The following is a 26,062-nucleotide window of genomic DNA, read 5'->3' as shown; positions in this document are numbered from 1 at the left end:
GGGGGGAAAAGCTGATCTAAGTGACTTTGGAAAACAATATTTTGTCTGGAGACTATAAGGCTAAAGAGAAAACTGTACATAAATACTGTACTCTGCTTATAAATTTGTTTCTCACAGAGGCTGACAATTCTGAAAGTAGTTTATTAGCTACACTAGTGTTGAAAAGAATAATAAATGGTATAATAGATAATGGGAACCAGGTTTCTCACTGTCAGAGAAATAAATTACAAATAAGCAAGGGGGAAGGCTAGAACGAACCCTGTGGCACTAGATTAGAGAGGAGACTAATATGATCTTATGTTTAGTTTAATATATATGGGTAGATACAGACATAATGATAATATGTGTGTATACGTGGGTTAGAATACGTACATATATTTCCCAGCTCTCTCTGCTGAGGAGGACCTAGAAGCAGTGACACCCCAATAGCAATGAGCACAGTTACACCCAGATCTTGGTTTTTAATACCATTCTCCAATAAAAGGAACCAGGGCTTCTTGGAGAAAAGGCTGATTCAAGGGTTGGGTCAGGGAAGTTACAAGATGACCCTGTAGTATTTTGTAGTGCCAGAAAGTAAGAAAGCACTTAAAAAAATAAAAGGATGGGGCATGGCAAAGGGACACTGGTGCCAACCTAAAAAAGCTCCCCATGGCCAAAGATAGAAAATTTGAGCAACAAAATAACCTAGTATTGGGGCTTCCCTGGTGGCGCAGTGGTTGAGAGTCCGCCTGCCGATGCAGGGGACACGGGTTCGCGCCCCGGTCCGGGAAGATCCCACATGCCGCGGAGCGGGTAGGCCCGTGAGCCATGGCCGCTGAGCCTGCGCGTCCGGAGCCTGTGCTCCGCAATGGAAGAGGCCACAACAGTGAGAGGCCCGCGCACGGCAAAAAAAAACAAAAAAAAAAAAACACCTAGTATTGGATTATAACCCAAGGAATAAAATAAATATACATGAGCTTATGCTGATGTAAACAACTGAATAAATGAAGAAAAGAGAAGAGATGAATCTTCCTTAGAATAACTCCAAATAACATAGATAAATACTCTCCTTCTAGGAAATGAAGCTTAATCTCCTGTTTCCCCTTAACTGTGGACTGGACTTAGTGACTCCCTTCCAAAGGAAAGAGTGTGGGAAAAGAAAAAATAGTAACAGTATGTATGGTGCAGAGACCTGCTGACACTACCTTAACCAAGTGATCAAAGTTAAAATCACCAGTGATAAGTCATGTTGATATATTGTACCTATGATATGATGTGATGAGAAAGGCACTTCACCTCTATGCTATTCTTTCTCCAAATCCATAACCCCAGGCTAAACATGAGGAAAACATCAAAGAAACCCATATCAAGGGACATTCTATAAAGTAATTCTTTTAAAATACCAAGGTCATGAAAAGCAAGGAAGACTGAGAAACTTTCACAGACTAGAGGAGACTAAGGATTCATGATGGCTAGTTGCAATGTGGTGTCCTTAATTGGATCCTGAAACAGGAAAATTACATTAGTGGAAAAACTGGTAAAATCTGAATAAAGTCTAGAGTTTAATTAAAAGTAATATACAAATGCTAATCTCTGTTAGTTTCGACAGATACACTATGTAAGATGGTAACATTCAGGGAAACTGGGCGAGGGGTATACAGGAACTCTATACTGTCTTTACAACCTTTTTTTAAATCTAAAATTATTCCAAAGTGTAAAACATTTTTTTAAGTCTACCTCTCAATCCCCAGCTACCCGTCTCCCTCCCTAGAGACAACCAGTGTTACTAATTCCTTTCATCTTCTAGAGATATAAATAAATACAAATAGAAATAATTCTCCCTCCCTTTAAAAACAATGCTATGCACATACTATATACTATTTATGTACACTCTATTTATGTTCTGCTTTTAAATCTTTTCCCACTATCAGTATAAATATACAGGTTCCTCAGTCTTTTTTCAATTTTTTTCCTAAGTAGTTACAGAGAATTCCATTATGGATGTACTGTAACTTATTTAACTAGTTTCTTTTTTTTTAAATTTTATTTATGTATTATTTATATAGCAGGTTCTTATTAGTTATCTATTTTATACATATTAGTGTATACATGTCAATCCCAATCTCCCAATTCATCCCACCACCACCACCACCACCACCCTCCCCGCCACTTTCCCCCCTTGGTGTCCATAGGTTTGTTCTCTACATCTGTGTCTCTATTTCTACCTTGCAAACTGGTTCATCTGTACCATTTTTCTAGATTCCACATATATGCGTCAATATATGACATTTGTTTTTCTCTTTCTGACTTACTTCACTCTGTATACAGTCTCTAGGTCCATCCTCCTCTCTACAGATGACCCAATTTCGTTCCTTTCTATGGCTGAGTAATATTGCATTGTATATATGTGCCACATCTTTATCCATTCATCTGTCGATGGACACTTAGGTTGCTTCCATGTCCCAGCCATTTGTTGTTTGCAGTCATTTGCTATTATAAATCATTCTGAAATGAAAAAACTTGTACATGCATTATTTTGCACTTTTACAAGTATATAGGATAAATTCTGAGAAGATTCCCTGGATTAAAGCCTACGTACATTTGTAATTTAAAAAGTATTTTCAAATTTCCTTCCATAGGGACTTCTCTGGTGGTCCAGTAGTTAAGACCCGCGCTTCCACTGCAGGGGGCGCAGGTTCGACCCCTAGTCAAGCAGTTAAAATCCTCCATGCCCCACAGGCGCGGCCAAAAAAAGGGGGGGGGGTGCTCCATAAAAGGGCAGTACCAATTTTTACTCCACCTACAGTGTTTAACAGTGCCTTAATTCCACGCACCATCACCAAACATAAGCGTGATACAAAATGTTTGATCTTTGCCAGTCTAGTATGTTAAAAACCAACGTTTTGGGGAGTTGAATTTGCATTCCTGTTGTTAATATGGTTGAACATCTTTTAAAATTGGTTGTTGGTCTTTTTTCTCAATGACTTGTAGAAGTGCTTTTTATATTGGTAAAATAGCCCTTTGTTATAAGAATTGCAAATATTTTTTCCCAGTTTGTCTTATGATGTTTGTTTTTGCCTTGCAGAAAATCCAATTTTTTTTTTTAATGTAGCTGATTTTAACCAATCTTTTCTTTTATGGCTAAATATAACTATGTTATACTTAGAAATGTTCTCGTGTGTTTTTTTCTTTAATCCATTTGATATTTACTTTGGTGAAAGATTCGGAGCCATTGGTTTGTTTGTTTGTTTGTTTCAAATATTTACCCAATCATGCCAACACCATTTATTGAATAGTCTGTTTTTCATTTTGAAATATGATTTTTAAAATCATATTCTCATGTATTTGTGTCTCTTTCTGGATTTGCTATTCTATTTCTGTACCATTGATTTCTTTGAATATGAACTCATACTACACTGGTTATATTTTGTTTTTTACTTTTATTATGGAAAACATAAAGTATATTCAAAACTGTACAGTATTTTATGGGCTTCCCTGGTGGCGCAGTGGTTAAGAGTCCGCCTGCCGATGCAGGGGACACGGGTTCGTGCCCGGGTCTGGGAAGATCCCACGTGCCACGGAGCAGCTGGGCCTATGAGCGACGACCGCTGAGCCTGCACGTCCGGAGCCTGTGCTCTGCAACGGGAGAGGCCACAACAGTGAGAGGCCCGCGTACCGCCAAAAAAACAAAAACAAAAAACTATACAGTATTTTAATTACTGTGACTTTATAACAATCTTTTACTATCTGGAAGAACTGCCTTCCCTCCCTCCCTCATTGCTCTTTTTCAGAATTTGCCTGTGTAATTATGTATTATTTTTAACACAGTAACTTTCTCAGTGGTTCTTTAAAGTTTTCACCATTCAGATATTCACATTTATATATATATATATATTTTTTTTTTTTTTTTCTTGCCTGCGTTGGGTCTTTGTTGCTGCTTGCAGGTTTTCTGTAGTTGCAGTGAGCAGGGGCTACTCTTCGTTGCAGTGCGTGGGCTTCTCATTGTGGTGGCTTCTCTTGTTGTGGAGCACAGGCTCTAGGTGCGTGGGCTACAGTAGTTGCAGCACGTGGGCTCAGTAGTTGTGGCACGCAGGCCATAGAGCGCACGGGCTTCAGTAGTTTTGGCGCATGGGCTCAGTAGTTGTGGCTCTCAGGCTCTAGAGTGCAGGCTCAGTAGTTGTGGCACACGGGTTCAGTTGCTCCACGGCATGTGGGATCTTCCCGGAGCAGGGATTGAACTTGTGTCCCCTGCATTGGCAGGCAGATTCTTAACCACTGAGCCACCAGAGAAGTCCCCAGATATTCACATTTTTTGTTAGGTTTATATCTAGGTATTTTTCTCTCTCTTTCTCTCTTTTTTAATTTTTATTTGTTGCTATTGTAAATAGGCTCTTTTTTCCTTTATATAATTTTTCAGGCTATTGTATGTGTGTATGTGAAAGTTCTTAATTTCATATTAATTTTGTACCTAGCCACCCTAATGAATTATTTTGTTTGTAGTATTTTTTTCATTTATTTCTCTTGGATTTTCTAGATAAACAGTTACCTGCAAATGATATATTGATTTTCTTTTCAATTTTTATACTTGGAGCTGCATACTTGAAGTGTTACAGAAATGCTTTTCATGTAGGAGAGGCTCTTGGCAAGCATGGTGGGCCCCATGGTGTAAGACCTAGGGTAGGCAAAAACATTGGTAATTAGAGCCATTGAACCCTGGGATGGAATTTTATTTTTATTTTTTCAGATTTCTTTTTCTTCTTTCCTTTAGATGTGAAATCTGGAAGCTATACGGTGTTACAAGTGGTGGAAGCCCTTGGGTAAGAGCCTCTGCTCTAGAATACCAGTCTCCAGCCCTGGCGCTGCACTCTGAAAAAGTTATTTTGTCCTGAATTTCTCCTACTGTAGCCCAACACTCTCCTCCCCCTCCCATATCAGTACCTCAGGTTAAGCCAGTGTTTCTCCTGAAAAATGATTCTTGCCACCTGACTGAGGCCCCTAAGGAAGTGTTGGGAACACCACCTGTGGGTCACATTAGCTCCTGGGTCAGCCCACAGGTTTAGGCTGAGATGGGTGGTTGAAAGCCATCAACTGTTAGTTAATTAGGGCTGGGATTCCTCTTCTGCTTCTTTAGACCCACCCTCCCCAATAGGATTCTAGTCAGCCTACATCTGACTCAGACCTGCTGTGAGCCCAGCCTGGGGAGTGGTCAAGAGGCTGACCTTGCACCAGGTTCCCCACTATAGGAAAAGGCTTGGAAAAACAGCTGGAAGACCAGTGTTACCACCAGATATTCCAAGCTCCGGAGGAACTATATGCTTGTAGTCTAATGTCTGCTTTCCTCATATTTCATACTTGGTAGACCATTTAAATTGACATTTAAATTAGCGAAGGTTGTTAACTGTCATGGCTAGCATGTCTTCTAAAACATAAAAAACTAGAAAATTGGGGAGAGGGTGGGGGAGTAAGGTCACTATTATGCATTTTTCCCACATAAGAGACCTTTTGGCCTTTCTCCTCATGTTGTGGCCTTGGTCCATTTTTTTTTAAATAACAGCTTTATCGAGATACAATTTATGTATCATAAAGTTCACCATTTTAAAGTGTGTATTCACAGATTTGTACGACCCTTATCACAGTCAGTTTTAAGACATTTTCATCACCCCAAAGAGAAACCCCACGCCCATTAGCAATCACTCCCCATTCCTTTCTCTTCCTAGCCCCTGGCAACCACTAATCTACTCTGTCTCTGTGGATTTGCCTATGCTGAAAATTTCACATAAATGGAATTATACAGTAATATGTAACCTTTGTGATTGGCTTCTTTCACTTAGCATAATGTTTTCAAAGTTCGTCCCTGTTGTAGCATGTATCAGTACTTCATTTCTTGCTGAACAATATTCTGTTATATGGGTATACCACATTTTGTTTACCATTCATCAGTTGAGGGATATCTGAGTTGTTTCCGCATTTTGGCTATTCTGAATAATGCTGCTATGAGCATTTGTGTGCCTTGGTCCATTTTTAAATGCACAGTTTTCTACTTCTACCTTTCTATAAGTTCCTGTCCTAAGGATCCTGTCAAAAGTGAGCTTCTTTTTACCCCATTACCCCTAGCTAGAGATACTCTTAACCTTGAGGTTTCATTCATGTATCCTGGCCAGTTCTCCTTCAGAAGTCTTCTACCTCCTGCATTTACTTAGATTCCTTCTGGTATGTCTAAATGTGAGTTGTTTTGATGATAAATCACCTCCTTGTTGCTTCAGCCTAGGTCTTCCCATATCAATAATCCTAAATAGTTAAAACCTTTACTCTGACCATCTTACTTTGTAAACTTCCAATTATAAAGACCATAATGGTCTTCCAGTTATAAAGACGATATGGTCCCTAAGACTATAGTGGTTGCTTTAACAGTGATATATTTATTCTCCTCCTGTTTTGGTAGAAGCTGCAGCTGCCAGTCATCTCTTGAGCCCTGTGGTTAGCTGCTAAGCTCTGTTTCAGAGGAATGTCACAGTTGTATGAGAAGGAGTAAGCCCCATGCCCAGTCAGTGCCTGGAGATGGACACTTCTGTTGGCTGTGGTGTCACGTATGCCTCTAATGATGCCAGGTCAATCTGGGGATTGGCCTTAGTGTTGTCTGTAATGCTAAGCACCTCCAGAATACCTTCCTGGGCCGGCTTCCATGCCCAGGGGGTGAGTGTGACTAATTGCAAAATATTTACTTCAAAAGTTTGAACTGGGTAATGTCAGGCTGTCTCTATCTTACTTTACCCCAGGTCCTCTCTAGAGAATCCAGAACCCCGAACTCGGGCACGAGGAATCCAGCTCTTGTCACAGGTGCTACTGCAGTGTCACTCCTTACTCCTGGAGAAGGAAGGTACTGGCATCGCTAGTAGGAGTGCTGAGCCAAGGCCTTGTCTATTCAAGCCAACTTTACAGGGAGGGAGGGAGGACATAAGGTATCTGTGAACTCTTAATTCAGGGTCTTCATTCCTCACTGGTATATGTGGCAGAGAAGATAAGAATTGAGACACAAGACACATGGATTTCAAATGTAGCCTTAGACAGTATTTTTCAGTATATCTTCCCCTCTTTGTAAAATGGACAAAGTAGTGTTTCATAGATGGAGTGGAAAAGTAATGAAATATCAAAGTGTTTTGAAGTCCTGAGGAAAAAAGCCAACAACTTATTTATCTTCTATAAAGCTTTATTAGCATCTAGCCATGCCCATTTATTTACCTATTGTGTATGCTGCTTTTATGTTACAGTGGCCCAGTTGAGTAGTTTTGACATACTATGTCCTACAAGCCTAAAATATTTACTGTCTGGCCCTTTGAGAAAATTTGCCAACCCAAGTTCTGTAGAAAGGCAGTTCTCGGCTTGAGAATGGGTTTGATTGTGACCTAGTGAGAATGGATAATAAAAGATGTTCACCTATTTTCCTGACAGATCAAGGAAGTTACCCTCAAATGGGAGGGCTTGGGACATATCTCTCAGTGAAGGAGAAAATTTGTAGTGAAGCCCAAGCAGGAACAGCCCTTATAAACTTTGGGAAGGAGCAAAGCCGGTGGGCCCTCCTCCAGCCTGTGTAAACTAACGGCTGAATTTCTGGTCTGTGCAGTGGTACACTTGATCCTATTCTATGAGAACCGGCTGAAGGACCATCATCTTGTGATCCCGTCTGTCCTGCAGGGTTTGAGGGCACTTGTGAGTTCTTTTTTGTATTACATACCATGTTTGCAGGAACCTATTTCCAGTGAATTCTCTCCTTCCCCTTAGAGGGTGAGACTTCAAGTGCTTCAAAGCAGATACCCAGATGTGGGACTAAACTAGTCTCAGCCAGCTCCACTTCTGTTTTTAGTTTGTAGAGTAAAAGTATCCTTTGGGGACTGGAATTCAAAGCCAAACTGGAAGGAGCTGCAGAGACCTAATCAACTTGAGAAAAGGGACCATGTATCTCACTGTTAGCACTTCTTCCCAAACCTGGATGTTGTGATTCCCACTGTAGCTAAATAGCCCTGTTTTAGGCTTGTGTCTTGAAGGCTGTGCTAGAATTCCCAGAATTCCCTCTGTGCTCACACTTCTCTTCTCCCCCAGAGCCTGTGTGTGGCCCTGCCCCCAGGGCTGGCTGTCTCCGTGCTTAAAGCCATCTTCCAGGAGGTCCACGTACAGGTGAGTGATAACAGTCACCTTGGTATTCTCCTCTATCTCCCAGCCATTGACGTAACTAGAATTAGATGGCAAAAAAAATTGCCTTCTAAGTTCTGAACTCTTTCAGGTCTTTGACCATGTTCACATGCTATCCCTTGCTACTGTATAAGGAGAGCGAGGCATGCCATTATGTCTGACCTGTGTCCTCTTACACTTAAAGTAAGGCATACAGCAGACAGGTTTTGGTTATCGGTTCCACTGCTGGACTGCTGGGCAATAGCCGTATCCTTTCTCTACATTTCCTCTGAGGTTCATCTTATACTGGTGTAAAGAGCACTGTCCACTTAGAGATTGTGAAGCAGGAAGTAGTTTTGTCAGCTGAGGTATCCTTTGGGCACTTTCTTTACTTACTTCCTGTCTCTCCTACCAAGTCCCTGCCACAGGTGGACCGACACACAGTCTACAGGATCATCACCAACTTCATGCGAACCCGGGAAGAAGGTAAGAGGCAGGGCTCTCTGGAAAATCTGAAAAGTGAGCACATCTTTTTTTTCCCCCATTACCAGGACTCATTTTAGCCCAGGGGTGATATAGAAGAGCCAGTACTTTGAGAGGATGATAAAGGGAAACTGGGAGCCACTCACTCCCCAGGAAAGTAAAGAAATGGTGGAGTTTGAGCTGATGTTTTAAATTCTTACCTCTGTAACAATTATGTATTGTTGCACATCTTCTCTTCACTGAGAACTCTCTTGGAATAGGAAAACAGAAAGGGCCTGCTCTGGTAGGCAGGAAAGTCAGTGATAGCAGAGGGAGAACACAGGCCAGAAGAAAGCCCAGCTTTCTATCCCACGGGACAGTAATGATCTTGTTCTCTCCTCCGCAGAGCTGAAGGGCCTAGGAGCTGATTTCACCTTTGGCTTCATCCAGGTGATGGATGGGGAAAAGGATCCCCGTAATCTTCTGGTGGCCTTCCGCATCGTCCATGACCTCATCTCCAGAGACTATAGCCTGGGTACACCCTTGTAGCCTTGAATTAGCTGGTTGGGGCTTGTCAGATGAGAGGCTTATAAGTCCTCATTCTTTTTCTGTTGCCTTAGGACCCTTTGTGGAGGAGTTGTTTGAAGTGACATCCTGTTACTTCCCTATTGATTTTACCCCTGTAAGTAGTACCTTTCATTCATTCACTCATTCAAATATTTGTCCAATGTCTGTTATGTGCCAGGCCCAGTTCTAGGCCCTGAGGGTGCAGCGGTGAACAAAAGAAACAATCCCTGCCCTCAAGAACTTAACGTTTTAGTAAACTGGGAAGTGGAAAAACATTTGCCATGGGAGGAAGGATTCAATTCGGCAGGTATTTGGGAGAGTCCTTGACAAAGTATGTAGTGCTTCGAACTACAGGATTGTATAACATGATTCATGTCCTTGAAAGTTGAAACATTTAAGTAACAGTAAGAGATTGTGGACCAAAACAAGTGGTGTTATAATTGTTCAAAGAAGACAGAGTTTAGTGTGAGCTAGATTAAGCAGGAACTGACTTCACAGATAAGATAGGATTTCTGTTGGTTTCTGAAGGATGTGTAGGATATGATCCTGGATTCTGAGGGTGCATCTCAGGCAGTAGAAACAAATTGACTAAACAAAGACGACACAGTTGAGCACAGTGTGTACAGGAGGTGTTTGCTCTGATGCCCTCGGACTTTCCTCCCACTCTGCATCTTGATTTTCCTTCTTTTTCCAAATACTCAGGGTCTCATCACTATATGGTACGCATGGGTATGTGTACTGCAAGCATTAGTGATTTGAAAAAAATGAACGGAGTTATACCACAGCATACCAAACTACATTGGAGCATTGACTCTCAGTGCCTTTAAAGATACACAGCCATTTTTGCCATAGGGAATTTCTTAACCAGCTTATTCTAGTTGACATCAATTGCTTGGGACCACCTCTCTGATATTCTTTTCATCTCTTTTGTAATCAGTATCACTGTTTCTTCTCAGAAGAACTTAAGCCTTTTAAATAGGGACACCTGGCTTTTAGTGTAACAATTTATGTTAGAAATATTCTTTATGGTCTTACCAATCTGATTTGGCCATTTGCCATCCTCATAGTGGATCACATCAGTATAAGTGATGGTTCCTATCCTGTGTGTAGGGGTCAGCAAACTTTTTCTGTTAGGGCCAGAGAGTTACTATTTTAGACTTTGCAGGCCATATGGTCTCTGTTGAAGCTCCTCACCTCTGCTGTTCTAGCACAGAAACGGCCATAGACACTGGAATGTGGTACAGTGGCTATATTGCAATAAAACTTTATTTATGGACACGGAAATTTAAATTTCATATCATTTTAATGTGTCACAAGATACTATTCTTTTGATTTTTTTTCAACGACTTAAAAATGTAAAAACCATTCTTAACTTGGCCATACAGTCTTAACTGGTTGCTTCCTACTCTTAATGCAGAGTAGATAATCTTCCTTTACCATCATCTAGGGATTCCTTTGTCTTTTCTCTTGGATCGGATCTCTTATTTCCTGGGTTTATGTACTTCCTATTTTATAGTTTACTCCCTCATTTTGGTGGTGCACATCCCTTATTAGCTTCCCCAGTGTGTAAAAAGAGTGAAACATTTAGATTTTTGTAAATCTAGAATGTCTTCATTCTTTCCTCCCACTTATTGACAATATGGGTATGAAATTGAAGGCATTGCTACATTTACCTCGAATTTTCAGTTGCTGTGAAGAAGTCTAAATTCTTTTTGATTTGCAAAACTTTATGGTCACTTTTTTTCCTCTTTTCTGGAAGCTTTTAAGTTTTGATTATTTTCCCCCAATATATTGAAAATTCACAATTATGTGCCTTAGTACGGGTCTGCTTTCATGCATTGTATTGGGTACTTGGTAGGTCCCATCAATCTGGAAACTCATGTCCTTCAGTCCTGGGAAATTTTCTTGCATTCTTTCTTTGATGATTTCTTTCCCTCTGTTTTCTCTGTTCCTTCCTTTTGGAACTCCTATCAGTCTTCTGTTAGACCTCTGAATCTCCTACTTTTCTTTCATATTTCTTACCTCTCCCTTTTTGTTAGTTTATAAGAAAATTCTACAGTTTTATCTTTTCTGTCAGTCAAAGTCCAGGCATGAAAACAGAAACCACTTTGGTATTTAAAACAGAAATAATTTAATGCAGGAAATTGTTTTTACAAGTTATGGGAAAGCTGAGAAGCCAAACGGGATAGTGAGGCAACCTATCAATAGCAGGAAGCCATTATCACCCCTAGGCTGGAGGGACAAAGGGAAGAGTTGATGTTACTGGACCTCAGGGGCTGAGAGTATGACAAAAACATAGGCCTATCAGTAGAAGCTGGAGCCATGGAGGAGATGCTGCCAATGCTGAAAGCGCCCACTAAATTGGAGAAATGGGAAGAAATGCCCTGGGTTTTCCTTTCCTTCTGACCTGCATTCTTCTACAAGTGCTTCCCGTTGGCTGAACCCAGGCCATTATGGGAGCCTGGGAAATGTAGCCTGCAGTGGTCAGCCCAAGGAATGGCTCTGAGGGCAGAAAGGCCCAGGACTAGCACATCTCCTATTAACCCCTTCTATTGATTTTGTTTCTCATTTCTGCTCTCATGCTTTGAATTTCCCAGGACCTTTTTTTTTTAATTAATTTTTATTGGAGTATGGTTGTTTTACAATGTTGTGTTAGCCTCCACCGCACAACAAAATGAATCAGCCGTACACATACAGATATCCCCTTCCCTTTTGGACTTCCCTCCCATTTAGGTTACCACAATGCATTAGGTAGAGTTCCCTGTGCTATACAGTATGTTCCCATCAGTTGTCTATTTTATACATAGTATCAATAATATATATGTGTCAATCCAGTCTCCCAATTCCTCCCACCCCACCCCTTTCCCCCTTTGTATCCATACATTTGTTCTCAACATCTGTGTCTCTATATCTGCTTTGCAAATAAGATCATCTATACCATTTTTCTAAATTCCACATATATGCGTTATTATACGATATTTGCTTTTCTCTTTCTGACTTACTTCACTCTGTATGACACTCTCTAGGTCCATCCACGTCTCTACAAATGACCCAATTTCATTCCTTTTTATGGCTGAGTAATATTCCTTTGTATATATGTACCACATCTTCTTTATCCATTTTCCCAGGGCCTTTTATTGTCATTTTTGATGATCTCTTGAACGTCTTTTGTTTTGTTTTTTTAAATATTTATTTATTTGGCTGTGCTGGATCTTAGTCACAGCATGCAGGATCTTTGTTGCCACATGCGGGATCTTTAGTTGCACCATGCAGGATCTTTTAGTTGTGGCATGCAGGCTCTTAGTTGCGGCATGCAGGATCTCGTTCCCTGACCAGGGATCGAACCCAGGCCCCCTGCATTGGGAGCTCGGAGTCTTAACTGCTGGACCACCAAGTTAAGACTGGTGGTCTTTTTTTCTTTAGCATTCTGTTCTTATTTAATCCATGAATGAATTACTTTCTTACTGTTTTTGAAAACTCTCCCCACATATGTGGTCTTTGTTTCCTCCAAGTTTTTTTTTTGTTTTTGGTCTCTATTTCCAGGTTAGAGGCTTTCTTCAGATATCTGGTAATCCTTGGGAGTTTGCACATGTTTCAAAGTGAGAATTATAAAGTTGAGTGGGAGCTCTGAGCACAGGGAATGGGCTGGCTGAGGATGAACTTCCCTGTATAGTGGCTTACATGGACAGCTTGGGAACCCCCAGTGTATTCTTCCTCTTGGGCTAGTCAGGTTCTTCTAGAAAAAGACCTTAGATCAGCCTAGAGGGAGAAGTCTGGCTACAAGCAAATAGGGCTGGAAGGGGTTGGAAAGTCTCAATTCTCAAAACTGTATCACTTAGATTTTTTTTTTTTTCCTGCCGTGCCGTTCCCCAATCAGGGGTTGAACCCGGGCCCTGGTAGTGAAAGCACTGAGTCCTAACTACTGGACCACCGGGAAATCCCACTTAGACCTCTTTTGATTCAGCACCCAGGCCCTCAGCTGCACCTATGTCTCTAAGACTAGACCTCTGTCTTACCCTCTCTAAAGAATTAAACCTCCAGATTCTACTGCAGCTAGGGAGGACTTGAGAAGCAATCTCGGAGGTCAGATTACTTCTCGAACCCCACTCCCAATTCCAAAGGTACCTGGTACTTCTGGTTGCGAAGCCTTTTGAGGAGACTGGTGTATATGGGGAGTTACTCAGCATTCCCCAAGCCTACTGAGGATTCTGTTGTCTTGGCTCTGCTAAGTCATTTTCTTCTTATCCATCTGCTTTTCACCTTCTACAGTTTTGTTGCTAACATCCCTTATCCTGTTCTCATCAACCTTTAGCTTTATAGCTTTAAAAAAAAAAGAAAAGAAAGGAAAATCCCTTTACTGTATTTTTGGTGGGGTTTCTAAAGAGAAAAGGAAAATCTGATGTATGTTTTCAGTGTGCCTTCTTGACATACACGTGGCCAACAGGCACATGAAAAGATGCAAATCAAAACTACAATGAGGTATCACCTCACACCTGTTAGAATGGCCATCATCAAAAAGTCTACAAATAATAAATGCTGGAGAAGGTGTAGAGAAAAGGGAACTCTCCACTGTTGGTGGGAATGTAAATTGGTGCAGCCACTATGGAAAACAGTATGGAGGTTCCTTAAAAAACTGAAAATAGAGCTACCATATGATCCAGCAATCCCACTCCTGGGCATATATCCAGAAAAGATGAAAACTCTAATTTGAAAAGATACATGCACCCCAGTGTTCATAGCAGCACTATTTACAAGAGCCAAGACATGCAAGCAACCTAAATGTTCATCAACAGATGAATGGATAAAGATGTTGGGGGGGGGTGCGTGTGTGTGTGTGTGTGTGTGTGTGTGTGTGTGTGTACATACACACACACACAATGGAATACTACTCAGCCATAAAAAAGAATGAAATAATGCCATTTGCAGCAACATGGATGGACCTAGAGATTATCATACTGAGTAAAGTAAGACAGAGAAAGACAAATATTATATGATATCACTTATATGTGGAATCTAAAAGTAATATAAATGAATTTATTTACAAAACAGAAACAGACTCAAAGATATAGAAAACAAACTTTATGGTTATCAAAGGGGAAAGGTGAGGAGGAATAAATTAGGAGTATGGGATTAATAGATACATACCACTATATATAAAATAGATAAACAACAAGGATTTACTGTATAACACAGGGAACTATGTTCAGTATCTTATAATAACCTATAGTGGAAAAGAATCTGAAAAAAATATATATTTATATAAGTGAATCACTTTACTGTACACCTGAAACTAACACAGTATTGTAAGTCAACTATATACTTCAATAAAAAAAAATCTGCCTTCTTGATGCAGAAATCATGAAAGTTTTTATAATGCCAGAATTACAGCTTTTTATAATGGTAAAAAAATAGGAATGTCCATCAAAGGGTGATTATCCAAATAAACTGTGGCTTAACCACACAATGAAATAGTATCAGCCACTAAAAGTAATGCTATGAAAAAATAATTTAATAACATGAAAAAATGTACCTAGTATTAAGTGAAAAAATAGATTGCAGAAAATATATTCAAAAGATCACATTTTTAAAAAGTGTATATATTTTAAAGGGAAACAGCGTCTACCAATCACATAGTCATGATAGTATATATACAGAGAAGAAACTTGCACCAGAAAGTTAAGGGTGCTTATCTCTGAGTGGTGAGATGATAGATAAGATGGAAACTGTGTGATCAGATAGAAAATAAATGCCCAACAGACAAAAATTCCCAAGGAACATGTAAGAGCAAGCAGTCTTCCTGCTGGGGCCTCATACCATAAACTTCTTCTGCCAGATTGGGTGTAAATCTCACCCTATTCTGCAGGGTTGCCAGGTTCACTCCTGTGTCCAGAGGTGGTCTGAAGAGTTATACAAGCTCACGCCCCCTTCTCCCTTTTCCAGCCACCTAATGATCCCCATGGTATCCAGAGAGAAGATCTCATCCTGAGTCTTCGAGCTGTGCTGGCTTCTACACCGCGATTTGCTGAGGTGGGTCTAGCCAAAGTTAGGATATGTAGCCTCAACCCACAGAAGGGTCTGAAGAAAGAACAGTAAAAGCATGGGGGAAAAGAAAGTTCCAGTATACATTTTAGGTTATGGCATCTTGCAAGTGTCTTCAGACCTTTGAAGTAAAAAACTTCACCATCTCTTCATTTAAAATAGTAAACCAATCCCTATTTGGTGCTATCTTTTGAAATTCTTTAGCTTTGCCAGCTAGCCCACTTCTCAGGTCACTGGGAGTCTGGCCATGGATTGAGAGGGAGGTTGGTTTACAGTCACTACTCTCGAGTCGAGTATAGCTCCTTGATGTAACACCTACCCCTGGGAACTGGTGGCAGTGAGGACATGGTTGGCCTTGGTGTGGCTGCAGCACTACCCATATCTCACTCTTTAGTTCTTCCTTCTCTCCCACAGTTCCTCCTCCCCCTGCTGATTGAGAAAGTGGATTCCGAGATTCTGAGTGCCAAGCTGGATTCTCTGCAGACTCTGGTGAGTGATTGTTCTCTTTTGAGGATCCAGCTGTCTTTAGACAATTTAGGGGTGCTAAAGGATTATGAATTGATTCTTGGAGAGCCAGGGAATAGTTCATTGGCCTCAAGAGAGGGATACCCAGAATCCGGGCCTATATGTTGACCTAAAGCCCCCAGTTGCATTTTGTCTTGTTCTGTAGTAACTGAGTGGCAGCTGAGGAAAGGCTGACCAGGGCTCCCTCTTCATGCTTGTTTTCCATCAGTCAGGACAAGCTCCTATTTTTCAGTGACCTGGGTAGGATGGTTATGAAATCCTGCTGGTTTACTGCTGAGAGCCGGGGTCTTTCAGGTGCCATTATGCTGAGGGGCCTGCATGTCCTAGGAAGTCTGAGTGTGTAGATAGCCATTACCTGTGCTTTCCTTGGCAGAATGCTTGCTGTGCTGTGTACGGACAGAAAGAACTAAAGGACTTCCTCCCCAGCCTTTGGGCTTCTATCCGCAGAGAGGTGAGTGTTACTTAGATAAACTCACTACCATTAACTCCTGGTTGTCAGGCACGAGGGGAAATAACACACCGTATCCTTTTCCCTCTGTTGCTGTGCTTGGTTATTCAGCAAGAGAGCAAGGGGGCATACTTCTAGTTGAATGACAAGGTAGGGTCAGCTGTTTGGTCGTGGCACATGATCAGTCTTGCACAGTGCCCAATTCCTGTCCTTCCATGGTAAGGAACATAGGTCATGCTGAGTAGAGCGGGAGAGGAAGAGACTTAGGAAGGGGGTTCCCAACAACCACTGCTCAAAGTTGTATTCAGTTTCTCAAAAAGTATGTGTATCAATCCTAGTGGGACTGAGGACTTAGTGAGAATACACCAATTGAGAAGAAACTCATTTGGGGGGTTAATTTCCATTGCTGTGCCCCAAAGGTTCTCACCACCCCCTCCCCGCAAAGGAAATAGGCAGTAGGTGGGTGGGGTCTCACCTGGTGCAGGCTCACCTCAGTAGCCATGGGATCCCTCCCTGACAGGTGTTCCAGACGGCAAGTGAGCGGGTAGAGGCCGAGGGCCTGGCAGCCCTTAACTCCCTGACTGCGTGTTTGTCTCGCTCTGTGCTGAGGGCTGATGCTGAGGACCTCCTTGACTCCTTCCTTAGCAACATTCTACAGGGTAATGGGGCCATGGCAGCTAGAAAGGGGAGTGAGCACAACAGAGAAATTCCTTAAGGCCAGTGACCTTTCATGAGTGGCCCCCATGTTCAGTGATTTGGGTGCTGGAGCCCTGCTTTGAATTGAAAGCAATTTAAGTGGTAACTGCTAGCCAACTGTCCCAGGGCTCAGCCTCCAACTTCTATGGCCTGCAGGGGAACCAGGCAACATTCAGCCTACTCCCTAGGTCTGTGATGTGCTGCCTTTCTAGACTGCAGGCACCATCTGTGTGAACCAGACATGAAACTGGTGTGGCCTAGTGCCAAACTGTTGCAGGCGGCTGCAGGTGCGTCTGCCCGGGCCTGTGACCACATCACCAGCAACGTGCTGCCCCTACTGCTGGAACAGTTCCACAAGCACAGTCAGGTAAGGAAGCAGAATCTGTTGGGGAAATGATGGGACCCCTTGCCAGGATCGCTGTCTCACAGAGAGAGCGCTAAGCATTGAGCTTGGGCCTAGATATAGTAGATCTCGGGTTTTGCTCCCATTAGCTGCTGCTGGTTCCCTTGTTCACTCTTTTCCTGACACTCTTATGTAAAAGGATAATTCTCCCCAATTCTGCAAGTAGCAGGACTGAAATCCTTTAAAAATAAAGTATTTTTAGACTTGAATACCCCTTAAAACATTACAGAGCAACCAGCGGCGGACAATCCTTGAAATGATCCTGGGTTTCTTGAAGCTGCAACAGAAATGGAGCTATGAAGACAAGGGTGAGGCCATCTTCTAGATGTGGTATTCTGGGGGCTGCTGAGCACTATAGCCCTATAAAGGATGGCAGGCAAAGAGTGCTACAGAGAAGTAGTCTAGAACAGTGGACCTGTTGTTCTGAGGATGTAGCCCAAGAGAACACTTAACAGTTGAGAGCTGTTGATTGCTTTCCTAGTGTACTTCCCAGATACCCAATGGATTAAATTCTTTAAATCTGCCCCGGGAATTCCGTGGCGGTCCAGTGCTTAAGACTCTGTGCTTCCACCACAGGAGGCACGGGTTCGATCCCTGGTCAGGGAATTAAGATCCCACATGCCACGCAGCACGGCAAAAAAAAAAAAATCTGTCCCAGGTTATCTTTGCATCACTTCTGAATAGGATTTCCCTCTAACCTGGACTCTGTCTCTTCCTAGATGAAAGGCCTCTGAGTGACTTCAAGGACCAGCTGTGCTCACTGGTATTCATGGCCCTGACGGACCCCAGCACCCAGCTTCAGCTTGTTGGCATCCGTACACTCACAGTCTTGGGTGCCCAGCCAGGTACGCTAAAGGGAAAGAGAAAAGATAGGAGTATTGGTCCCTTTCTTGTGATTTTCTGTCTTAAGTGAAGAGCAATCTTAATTCCCTGGTTCTCACTACAACTCTGGATGATCTGGGACTTCTTATAGGACTTTAGGAAGGGTTGTGATGGCTACAGGGGAAGAAAGGTGAGGTTCGTGTTTCCTTCCTGCACAGATCTCCTGTCTTCTGGGGACTTGGAGCTGGCAGTGGGTCATCTATACAGACTGAGCTTCCTGGAGGAGGATTCCCAGAGTTGGTGAGAATATAAGGCAGCGAGATCGAGCAAGCTGTTCCGGGGCTCTGTGCTTCCGACCCGTGGCTTTCCGTAGGGGAGGTGGGCCCCATGCTTGGCTCTGGCTGCTCCCTGGTTGGAGGTGTGGGAATGCTCTCTTTTCTTGGGCATTAAGAAGCCCGGTCCAACTTAGTGGTGTAAGTACTGGAATCCTACTCTTCAGCAAGGTGGCCTCAGAAGCCCACACTCCTGAATCTGCCTAGTGACAGGCCTAGGCAAGAGAGCCATGGACCAAGGCTCAGCTAGTGCTCATCTGCCTTGTGCCCCGGCAGGGTGGCAGCACTGGAAGCATCAGGAACCCTGGCCACTCTCTACCCTGTGGCCTTCAGCAGCCACCTAGTGCCCAAGCTTGCTGGGGAGCTGTGTATAGGTATGTGTCTCTGATCTTCCGTGGCTTACCCCTTCCCAGGGAGGCTTGGGGGCCTTCATGCTTGCCATCACACAGTGAAACCTTGTCTCCTGGGTTGCTTTCAGAGGAGTCAGATTTGGCTAGAGGAGATGGGCCCACCAAATGCTCCCGGCATCGGCGCTGTCTGCAAGCCTTGTCAGCTATATCCACACATGCCAGTATTGTCAAGGAGACCCTGCCTCTTCTGCTGCAGCATCTCCGCCAGATGAACAAAGGTAACTACCAGGAACAGTCCTCAAGGAACTGGGCTGAAGGCGGAACTATAGTCAGGTTTGGAGTTGATGCCTCTAAAGCAGTGGTTCCAGTGGTGGCTATGGTAAGAGTCACATGGGAACTTTTAAAAAGTGCTGAATGCGTGGGTCTTAGTCCAACTGATTCAGCCTCTGAGGAGGGATGAGACTTGGGCAACAGTTATTAAGAATGCCCACGGAGGCCATTGAAAAGCACCACTGGGGACTTCCCTGGTGGAGCAGTGGTTAAGAATCGCCTGCCAGGCTTCCCTGGTGGCACAGTGGTTGAGAGTCTGCCTGCCGATGCAGGGGGACACGGGTTTGTGCTGCGGTCCGGGAAGATCCCACATGCCGTGGAGCAACTAAGCCCGTGCACCACAACTACTGAGCCTGCACTCTAGAACCTGTGAGCCACAACTGCTGAGCCTGCGCGCCACAACTACTGAAGCCCACGCACCTAGAGCCTGTGCTCTGCAACAAGAGAAGCCACCGCAATGAGAAGCCCATGCACCGCAACAAAGAGTAGCCCCCACTCGCCGCAACTAGAGAAAGCCTGCGTGCAGCAACGAAGACCCAACGCAGCCAAAAATAAAAACATAAAATAAATAAAAATTTTTAAGAAAAGCTCCACTGTAAGGCCAAGCTACTCAAAATAGGGTTCATCAGCCAGCAGCATGGGTATTATCTGGGAGTTTATTAGAAATGCAGAATCTCAGGTGCCACTGATCAGAATCTGCATTTTAACTGGATCTCCAAGTAACCTGTACATACCCTGGAGTTTGAGAAGCACTGCTCCCCATAAGTGACAGCAGCTATTGCTATTGTGAACCTGTGCATGCACACCATAGAACCTCACTAATTCCCTAAGTGCCCCACTCTGTACTGCCCGGCCCTTTGTGGATGATCCAGCACCTGATGTAAAGTAGAAAGGACACTGGACTCAGAGCGTGGCCTGGGTTTGATTCCTGACTTTTTCACTGTTACCCTGGAAAAACCACTGGTAATTTATTGAGCCTCCACATCCTCCTCTATAAAATGGGGAAAATGATATTTCTAAGAGAGTTGTTATGAAAACTAAATGAGAATGTACAGCTGACCCTTGAACAAAACAAGTCTGAACAGCACAGGTCCACGTATACAGATTTTTTTCAGTAGTAAAAACTATAGTACAATATGCTTGTGGTTGGTTGAGTCCACAGATGCAGAACTGCAGATATGGAGGAACTGTGTAAAGAGGGACCATTATAACTTGCACGTTGATTTTCGACTGTACAGGAGGGTTGGCTCCCCTTACCCCCGCCTTGTTCAACGATCAGCTGTGTATGAATGCTTCTGTTGCAGAGCTGGCTGGGCAGGTCTCAGCTCCTGGATAAAATGACTTGGCTCTTTATAAGACACTCTTGGTCTCTTTAGTTACTCGTCTTCGATTATTCTTCCCATATTCTGTATGTGACAGACCTGGAAGTGCTTTTAAGAAAACCTTACAGAGAACTTTCTCACCACACAGGGAATACGGTTGCAGGAACAAGTGAAGTTATTGCTGTCTGTCAGAGTCTCCAGCAGGTGGCAGAAAAATGCCAGCAAGACCCCGAGAGCTGCTGGTATTTCCATCAGACAGCTATACCTTGCCTGCTTGCCTTGGCTGTGCAGGCTTCCATGCCAGGTAACTTCCTCCACCTCACCCGTCCCTCCTCCCGAATCAGCCTTCCACTAGTGTTGAACAGCACTGCCACCCTCGGGGTATCACTGGTATTGCATTTTGTACCAGCAGAGGCTTCTTTTGAATCCTGTGTCCACATGAGATTTCACTTCAAGCAGAGGGTGCCAAGCTGACCTTCGGCAGGAACCAAAATCTACTAGTGTTAGCAACACTCAAAAGGATGCACACTTTTTCCCCCTTAGTTGCTGTGTAATTAGATTAGTTAGAGTTAGGCTCTGGAGTCAAGCAGACCTGGTTGGGTTTCATGGTCAACTCTACCACTTGCCAACTTAGATGAAGATAGCCTTTCTAAGCTTCTGTTTCCTCACTTTATGGGGTTGATAGAGAGTAATATCTATATCACAGGGTAGTTGGTAAGGATTAAATAAGTTAATGTGCAGTGCTTGTCAACAGTAATGTATGTATGTGTGGTAGCTGCTGTATAAAAGGACCCATGAAGATAAATCCATGTTACCTTTAAGTTTTTGAAAAGACTAACATTTCTGATGTTAAGAATGTTCACATTAGCTAGCCTTATTTTCCACTGTTGCCCAGTCAAAAGGACTGCACAAAGTTCTCGGGAGCTCCCTATGGCCTGCATTACACACTCCTACTTCTGGTGCCTTGCTGCTTCTCAGGGTTACAGCACTACTAGAGGACAGTTTAAAAACTGCTCCTCTTGTAACTAGAGTCAAGGCCCAGAGTCATGATGATGACAGGACCTAATCGTCTGAGCCACAGTCATGGCCTGTGATTGTGTGTGTTTTGATTTTGCAGAGAAGGAGCACTCAGTTCTGAAGAAAGTGCTGTTGCAGGATGAGGTCTTGGCCGCCATGGTGTCTGTCATTGGCACTGCCACCACCCACTTGAGCCCTGAGTGAGTATAATCATGGATATGACTTGATCCCAGGGAGGACAGAATTCTTGGGAAGAAGCAGCAAATAACTTCCTTGTGAGCTGTCCTTTTACCCAGATTGAAACATGGAGGCAGCTTTTGTTTTGTTAAGTCTTGCTGGCAAAGTAAGAAGGGGCCTTTTAGCATCATGGACTGGGGGCCAGAGACTAATGGTTCTTAGCTGCAGATGTGCATGAGAGTCACCTGTGGAGCACTTCTGAAATACACATTGAGTTCTCTCGCTAGATCGTAAGGTCCAGGAGAACAGGGATTTGATCTGTCTTGTTCACTGCTGTAGCACCAAGGCCTAGAACAGGAATGGTTCCTGGCATATAATATGTGCTGAATTAGTATTTGTTGAAGGTGTGAATGATCATGCTCTGGCCCACGGACTCGGTGACTACCAGGAACCCCAGGGCTGCTGTAGAGCCCTGGCTCCTCGGTGACACCTAGTGCTCTCCCCCCAGCTTGGCTGCCCAGAGTGTCGCCCACATTGTGCCCCTCTTCTTGGATGGCAACATCACCTTCCTGCCTGAAAACAGCTTCCCTGGCAGATTCCAACCATTCCAGGTAAGGGTCTGATGGATCAGACTGGGGAGAATCTTGGGACTTCTGTCCTTCAGATTTTTAGGGCTAACCTGGGATGGGTATCCTCAGGGCAGACAAGCCTCTTGCTAGCAGGACAGGCTTGTTAAGGCTCTTCTTCCTCTGTAGGATGGCTCCTCAGGGCAGAGGCGGCTGGTTGCACTGCTTATGGCCTTTGTCTGCTCCCTGCCTCGAAATGTAAGTGACCACAACATTTGGGGAGTACCCTAGTTTAACCCTGACGAGGGGAGGTGGATCCTGGGTGACTTCTGGGCTGAAATCTGTCACAAGCTAAGCTGATTTTCTGCTTTTCCCACTGGAGAATTTATTTCCCATCCACCCTGGCCCCTGCCGCCACTCTCTCCTGGGTGTCTCTTAGAGTTCAAGTGTTCTCTGGGTCCCTGACATGGCCAGGTTTTCTATAGGTGGAAATCCCTCAGCTGAACCAACTCATGCGGGAACTTTTAGAGCTGAGCTGCTGCCACAGCTGCCCCTTCTCCTCCACTGCTGCTGCCAAGTGCTTTGCAGGACTTCTGAACAAGCATCCTGCAGGTACTGGAGTGAGGCTGTGGGTTGGGAGCCTCCCTGAATCAACTTCTGATGAAATCTTGACGTTTAGTTCTCATTCTCTTTTTAAAGGAAGTTAGCTAATGTATCAATAATAGGGCTTTCCAAGGGACAGCCCGTGGGACAAGAGTCGAGACCAGAGTTGGGCAAAGCTTTATAGGACATAAGATAAGGGCTTCAAGCAGAGTGCTCTATCTAGTTCTGTCATCCTATTCCCTACAAAGAGCTATTAGGGGTAAATCTTTCTTTTTTTTTTTTTTTGCGGTACGGGGGCCTCTCACTATTGTGGCCTCTCCCGTTGCGGAGCACAGGCTCCGGACACACAGGCTCAGCGGCCATGGCTCACGGGCCCAGCCGCTCCGCGGCATGTGGGATCTTCCCAGACCGGGGCACGAACCCGTGTCCCCTGCATCGGCAGGCGGACTCTCAACCACTGCGCCACCAGGGAAGCCCTTAGGGGTAATTCTTTATTAGAAGTAGACAACTCTTTTTCGAATGCCAGCACCCCTACATTATGGAAATACCAGGCTCTTGTGCTGGTGTCCTAGAGCTGAGTGGGCCAAATCCACAACCAAAACAATATTGGTTTTTTCTAATGGCTTCTACATTTAAATGATTTACACCTTTGTTGGTAAAACGGACATGTGTAGCATCTGCATCAGCATTTCCTCCCTCCTTTTTAGGGCAACAGCTGGATGAATTCCTACAGCTGGCTGTGGACAAAGTGGAGGCTGGGCTGAGCTCTGGGCCCTATCGTAGTCAGGCCTTCACACTGCTTGTCTGGGTAAGGAGTCGGAATGGATTCCAGTTAGACAGAGCAGTTGGTCTGGTTAAAAAGAATTTCTCCATTTAACCCTGAAGCGCATGCATGCTTCTCAGGGTTTGAGTGTCATGCCCTGACTGTTCTCTTTCTCTCTGATAACAGGTCACAAAGGCCCTAGTGCTCAGATATCATCCTCTCAGCTCCTGCCTTACAGACCGGGTAAGTCCTTGCTGAAGACAGCAGAACCTAGGACCTAAACAGGAACTTCCCTGTCGATCCTCTTCTTTCCAAAAATGACTACTGTCCTCCTCTTGGGTATTTAAGATTCTTCCCCGCTGATGTACCTCAAAGGCTCTCTTTTCTCCAGCTCATGGGCCTCCTGAGTGATCCAGAACTAGGCCCAGCAGCAGCTGATGGCTTCTCTCTGCTCATGTCTGACTGCACTGATGTGCTGACTCGTGCTGGCCATGCTGAAGTGCGGATCATGTTTCGCCAGCGGTTCTTCACGGATAACGTGCCTGCTTTGGTCCGGGGTTTCCATGCTGCTCCTCGAGGTGAGGAGAGACTAAAGGAAAGTCCTCAAATACACAGACCTCTCCATTGGTCAGGCCACAGTCTCTAAAATAATTTAGGACCTGAGTGCTTCTTTAGAGCTGTAGTGTGACCTGTACCTGAAGCGCTGAACATCTAGATTCTTGACCCACTCTTTTCCTTTGATTGGCATATCTTGGCTATTCTGAGCTTGAGGGGCTTTTTTAAAAAAAAAAAAACAAATCTTTTTGTAGGCTAATGTCCCAGCTTCACCAGAGATTAGAATTGAATTCTTGAGCTCCATGTCTGAGCCCAGTTTTTCCCCTAAGCTTTTCCATTTTTTACAGATGTGAAGCCAAATTACCTGAAGGGTCTGTCTCATGTACTTAACAGGCTGCCAAAGCCTGTGCTCTTGCCGGAGCTGCCCACGGTAAGCCTTGCGGTCACAGCCTCTAAGCAGGGACCAAGCCATTGTCCCCCAGCTGGGCTAGAAAGGGGAGGAAAGGCAGGCTCATCAAAAGATGTGGTCATCCCACCTTTCCTGTGGCCCCTTAGCTGCTTTCCTTGCTGCTGGAAGCCCTGTCCTGCCCAGACTCTGTGGTACAGCTCTCCACCCTCAGCTGCCTTCAGCCTCTTCTACTGGAAGCACCCCAAGTAATGAGTCTTCACGTTGACACCCTCGTCACCAAGTTCCTAAACCTCAGCTCCAGCCCTTCCATGGTGCGTTGAGCCTGAACAACTCTTTGGCCTGTACATCTCCCATTCGTGGGTCTCCCCTCACCTCCTTATGGTTGTGTTCCAGGCTGTCAGGATCGCTGCACTGCAGTGTATGCACGCTGTTACTCACCTGCCCACCCCTGTGGTGAGTACCGCAGATGTCCCTCTCTGGCTTGGAAGCTTCTTAGAAGAGCCAGAGGTACCTTTCTGCCTTAGTCAAGAGGGACTGGCTACCCTGCTGTGTGACTGAGATATGCACTGTAGGGTACAGATAGGCAAGGATCTCCTGACTACCCTAAAATATAATGGCCAGCCTGCCACATAGCATTCTCTGGAATCACTAAAGAAGAATAGGAAGAGTATTAGTTGTAGAGTCAGAGCAGCTTTTTTGGTTGTCTTGGTTGAACAAGGCTAAGATTAGCTCCTCTAACTCCACAGCTGCTGCCGTACAAACTGCAGGTGATCCGGGCCTTAGCCAAACCCCTGGATGACAAGAAGAGACTGGTGCGTAAGGAAGCAGTGTCAGCCAGGGGAGAATGGTGAGTTTTTAGGTCATGGGGAGAGATGGGACTGAAATGAGCCTCACCACTAATGCTGTCAACATTCTTTTTGCCTACAGGTTTCTGCTGGGGAGCCCTGGCAGCTGAGCCCTCCATCCTGGCCTACACTGTTCTGACAGACAATCTAACCTGAAATTACTAACTATCAAGCCATCTTGCCCAAAGCAGGGAGATGACTGGCTTCTGATTGCCTTTCCCACAGACACCGCACAAATGCTGGGCCTCTGTCGCATGGCTGTACAAGAAACATAGGAATCCTGACTTCTAATGGATTTGTGAATAACTGAGCGTGAGACTACTTGTGTTTGAAGAATGATCTTGGTCTTGGGGCTTTTCCATTTATATGTCAGAAAAAGTGAGATATGCTGCTGAGGGTGAATACAGATGAGCGTGGCCCCGAGGACCAGGGATGGTGGCGTGTGTGTACCTGCTGGAGAATAAAGATTCTTTTGGTAATGGGGCCGTCAGTTATTTCCCTCTCTCCACTTATGCCTCAGCAGTACATAACCAGAAACAACACTGCATAAGCTAGAGGAACAGTAGTGATAGGAACTGGCCAGGAATTCTTCAGGACATCCAGCCCCTCCAAGTGGGGCAGAGGTGGCAGGACCGTAACACCCACTCACTAGGCCTTGACCCTGACTTTCCCCTTCCCCGCCCCAC

The 26,062-nt window shown here is 44.2% G+C and overlaps 1 protein-coding gene across 2 annotated transcripts in view; it reads left to right on the top strand.

Annotated features, from left to right (window-relative positions):
* Nucleotides 1-25,829, top strand: part of MMS19 (MMS19 homolog, cytosolic iron-sulfur assembly component) — a 32,349-nt gene extending 6,520 nt beyond the window's left edge. The window contains exons 2-31 of one of the 2 annotated variants that reach the window (XM_082674323.1): nucleotides 4,748-4,796; nucleotides 6,756-6,856; nucleotides 7,601-7,686; nucleotides 8,077-8,151; nucleotides 8,562-8,631; nucleotides 9,014-9,142; nucleotides 9,228-9,289; nucleotides 15,115-15,201; nucleotides 15,628-15,702; nucleotides 16,112-16,189; nucleotides 16,707-16,845; nucleotides 17,095-17,249; nucleotides 17,515-17,593; nucleotides 18,005-18,130; nucleotides 18,326-18,407; nucleotides 18,716-18,813; nucleotides 18,918-19,067; nucleotides 20,590-20,745; nucleotides 21,559-21,658; nucleotides 22,144-22,246; nucleotides 22,391-22,459; nucleotides 22,687-22,813; nucleotides 23,512-23,612; nucleotides 23,754-23,810; nucleotides 23,959-24,145; nucleotides 24,470-24,552; nucleotides 24,678-24,842; nucleotides 24,925-24,984; nucleotides 25,278-25,378; nucleotides 25,459-25,829. In XM_082674323.1, coding sequence (XP_082530449.1) covers nucleotides 4,748-4,796; nucleotides 6,756-6,856; nucleotides 7,601-7,686; nucleotides 8,077-8,151; nucleotides 8,562-8,631; nucleotides 9,014-9,142; nucleotides 9,228-9,289; nucleotides 15,115-15,201; nucleotides 15,628-15,702; nucleotides 16,112-16,189; nucleotides 16,707-16,845; nucleotides 17,095-17,249; nucleotides 17,515-17,593; nucleotides 18,005-18,130; nucleotides 18,326-18,407; nucleotides 18,716-18,813; nucleotides 18,918-19,067; nucleotides 20,590-20,745; nucleotides 21,559-21,658; nucleotides 22,144-22,246; nucleotides 22,391-22,459; nucleotides 22,687-22,813; nucleotides 23,512-23,612; nucleotides 23,754-23,810; nucleotides 23,959-24,145; nucleotides 24,470-24,552; nucleotides 24,678-24,842; nucleotides 24,925-24,984; nucleotides 25,278-25,378; nucleotides 25,459-25,486 — 2,978 coding nt within the window. In that variant the 3' untranslated portion in view covers nucleotides 25,487-25,829. Of the gene's footprint in view, nucleotides 1-4,747; nucleotides 4,797-6,755; nucleotides 6,857-7,600; nucleotides 7,687-8,076; nucleotides 8,152-8,561; nucleotides 8,632-9,013; nucleotides 9,143-9,227; nucleotides 9,290-15,114; nucleotides 15,202-15,627; nucleotides 15,703-16,111; nucleotides 16,190-16,706; nucleotides 16,846-17,094; nucleotides 17,250-17,514; nucleotides 17,594-18,004; nucleotides 18,131-18,325; nucleotides 18,408-18,715; nucleotides 18,814-18,917; nucleotides 19,068-20,589; nucleotides 20,746-21,558; nucleotides 21,659-22,143; nucleotides 22,247-22,390; nucleotides 22,460-22,686; nucleotides 22,814-23,511; nucleotides 23,613-23,753; nucleotides 23,811-23,958; nucleotides 24,146-24,469; nucleotides 24,553-24,677; nucleotides 24,843-24,924; nucleotides 24,985-25,277; nucleotides 25,379-25,458 lie in introns of those variants that run through there. The other variant, XM_082674324.1, reaches the window with a different exon arrangement.
* Nucleotides 25,830-26,062: the final 233 nt, after the last annotated feature.

The sequence above is a fragment of the Grampus griseus genome (assembly GCF_964374135.1).
Source record: "Grampus griseus genome assembly, chromosome: 16".
In the NCBI taxonomy this organism is placed as follows: Eukaryota; Metazoa; Chordata; class Mammalia; order Artiodactyla; family Delphinidae; genus Grampus; species Grampus griseus.
This window is presented reverse-complemented; position numbering and strand designations above follow the sequence as displayed.